Below are 2197 nucleotides of genomic sequence, written 5' to 3'. Positions count from 1 at the left end.
ACACTATACACACCCAACCGCCGAGGGAGATTCCCTCCTGAAAAACTTCACAGCGCTGCAGTGTTTTGGTCTCGGTGTGAGTCTGTGGGAGACTGTTCTGTGTGCTCGTTGTTGCGGGCGTTAGGGTATTCTCCACTTGATCTCTGTGCTGAACCTGGCAGGAACAGAAACAGAACAGAACAGTGTGTGTGTGTGTGTGTGTGTGTGTGTGTGTGTGTGTGTGTGTGTGTGTGTGCATGTGTGTCTGTGTGCAAACTCCTCTGTGTTTGTGTCGAACTTTGAGTGACAGAGCAGTGATGTGTGTGTTCTAGCAATGGGACTATGAAGGGATAAGGAAAAGGAAAAGAATAAGGGAAATTACGTGTGTGTGTGTGTGTGTGTGTGTGTGTGTGTGTGTGTATGGGTGTGTGTGTGTATGTGTGTGTGTGTGTGTGTGTGTGTGTGTGCGTGTGTGTGTGTGTGTGTGTGTGTGCGTGGGTGGGTGAGTGTGCGTGGGTGGGTGAGTGTGCATGGGTGGGTGAGTGTGTGTGTGTATGTGTATGTGTATGTGTGGGTGTGTGTGTGCGTGCGTGTGTTTGTGTGTGTGTGTGGGTGCGTGCGTGTGTGCGTGTGTGTGGGTGTGTGTGTGTGTCTGCACTCTGTGTTTGTGTCTAACTTTGAGTGACAGAGCAGTGATGTGTGTGTTCTAGCAATGGGACTATGAAGGGATAAGGAAAAAGCTCCAGTAAATGTAACACTTTTGTGTTTGTCTCTCTCTGTGTGCGTGTGTGCGTGTGTGCGTGTGTGTGTGTGTGTGTGTGTATGTGTGTGTGCGTTCCAGGTGGGAGATGCAGGATGCTGCAGCTCTAGAAGATGAAGAGAAGGCTCTGGTGGCTCAGCTGCAGAAAGCCTTCTTCAGCCCCGGATCCCAACGCCCCGCCGGAGTCACACAGGACGCCCCAGAACAGCAGCAAACATCATCAATTAAAACTGCTCTCCAATAACAGAGACCAAACAGCTTAAGGATGTGTGTGTGGGTGTGTGTGTGTGTGTGTGCGTGTGTGTGTGTGTGTGTGTGTGTGTGTGTGTGCGCGCGCCTGTGTGTGTGCGTGTGTGTGTGTGTGTATGTGTGTGTGTGTGTGTGTGTGTGTGTGTGTCTGCGCGCCTGTACCCACAGACACCCTCTCTTCCCCGCTGCAACAGTGGGATTTCATCTTTTCCGGAGCACATCCAGTGAACCGAGTTTGGAATGTGATGGGAGGCAGAGGGTTTGTTTGCTCTGGAAGATGTTTCCCAGGGAACGTGTGATCCGCTGTTTGTTGTCGAAATGCACCGCTCGTGTAAAGACATCGGTGTCAGCATTTTTTCTTCTCTCCTCGTTTCCCCCCAAAAAGTAGCATCTTCAAGTACTGCAGGAACGCCAGGATGTGTCTTGATTATGGCTTGTCACCACACCACGTCTCAGATTGCAACATCAGTCAGAGTTTTGTGCACTGAGAGCTTTAGTTTGTTATTTCTAATACGACTGTGTATGTGTGTGTGTGTGTGTGTGTGTTGTGTTTTTTTTCCTCAAGTTCTTGCTGTATTTTCTTATTCATAAGATGAGACCAAAATGTACTAGAATTAAACATAGAAATAAAAAACTGTCTGTGTTTTTTTCTCTCTCTACCTCCTATTCTGTTTTTCCCACCGCCGCCGTCTTTCTTCACAGCCAGACGGTTTTATTATGTTTTGTGCCATCAATGTTTTATACAAGTCAAGACTGTTAACTTGTGTGGTTGTGGCTGCATTTCAGTACGGCACTCTTCCTCTCTATCTGTGTGTGTGTGTGTGTGTGTGTGCGTGTGTGTGTGTCTTCCTCTCTGTTGTAATGACGCATATTTATATCCTAGCCATAGCGGTAGATAGAGATGATACACCACACTTGATGATTTCTACCAACAGTAAAACCTCATATTATCAACCAGAGAAAAATATATAGTTTCTGTTCACAGACTGTATGAAAAACTTTGCAATGCCTTGTTGTGAGGGAAAGAGTAACCTTTCATAACAGAAATAATTCAGAAATAATGCTGATTTAATGCTAAATACTGAATGGGATCACAGGGAAACATCTCTCTCTCTCTTTCTCTCTCTCTCCCTCTCTGAGAAAAAGAAATATACACAGTATAGTAAGCACATTATATACATAATATGATCATAAGAAGTGTGTGGCAAC

General features: G+C 46.2%; 1 protein-coding gene across 1 annotated transcript in view; it reads left to right on the top strand.

Moving 5' to 3' along the window:
• The window catches only part of kiaa0825 (KIAA0825 ortholog), a gene marked incomplete at both ends in the record, with an annotated part of 154737 nt that extends 153754 nt beyond the window's left edge, over positions 1-983 (top strand). The window contains one exon of the mRNA XM_080531308.1: positions 821-983. Within this exon, the coding sequence (XP_080387434.1) occupies positions 821-983 (163 nt within the window). The remainder of the gene's footprint in view (positions 1-820) is intronic.
• Between the last annotated feature and the right edge of the window lie 1214 nt (positions 984-2197).

This window comes from Nansenia antarctica, assembly GCF_963989245.1.
Source record: "Nansenia antarctica genome assembly, chromosome: 5".
Classification (NCBI taxonomy): Eukaryota; Metazoa; Chordata; class Actinopteri; order Argentiniformes; family Microstomatidae; genus Nansenia; species Nansenia antarctica.
This window is presented reverse-complemented; position numbering and strand designations above follow the sequence as displayed.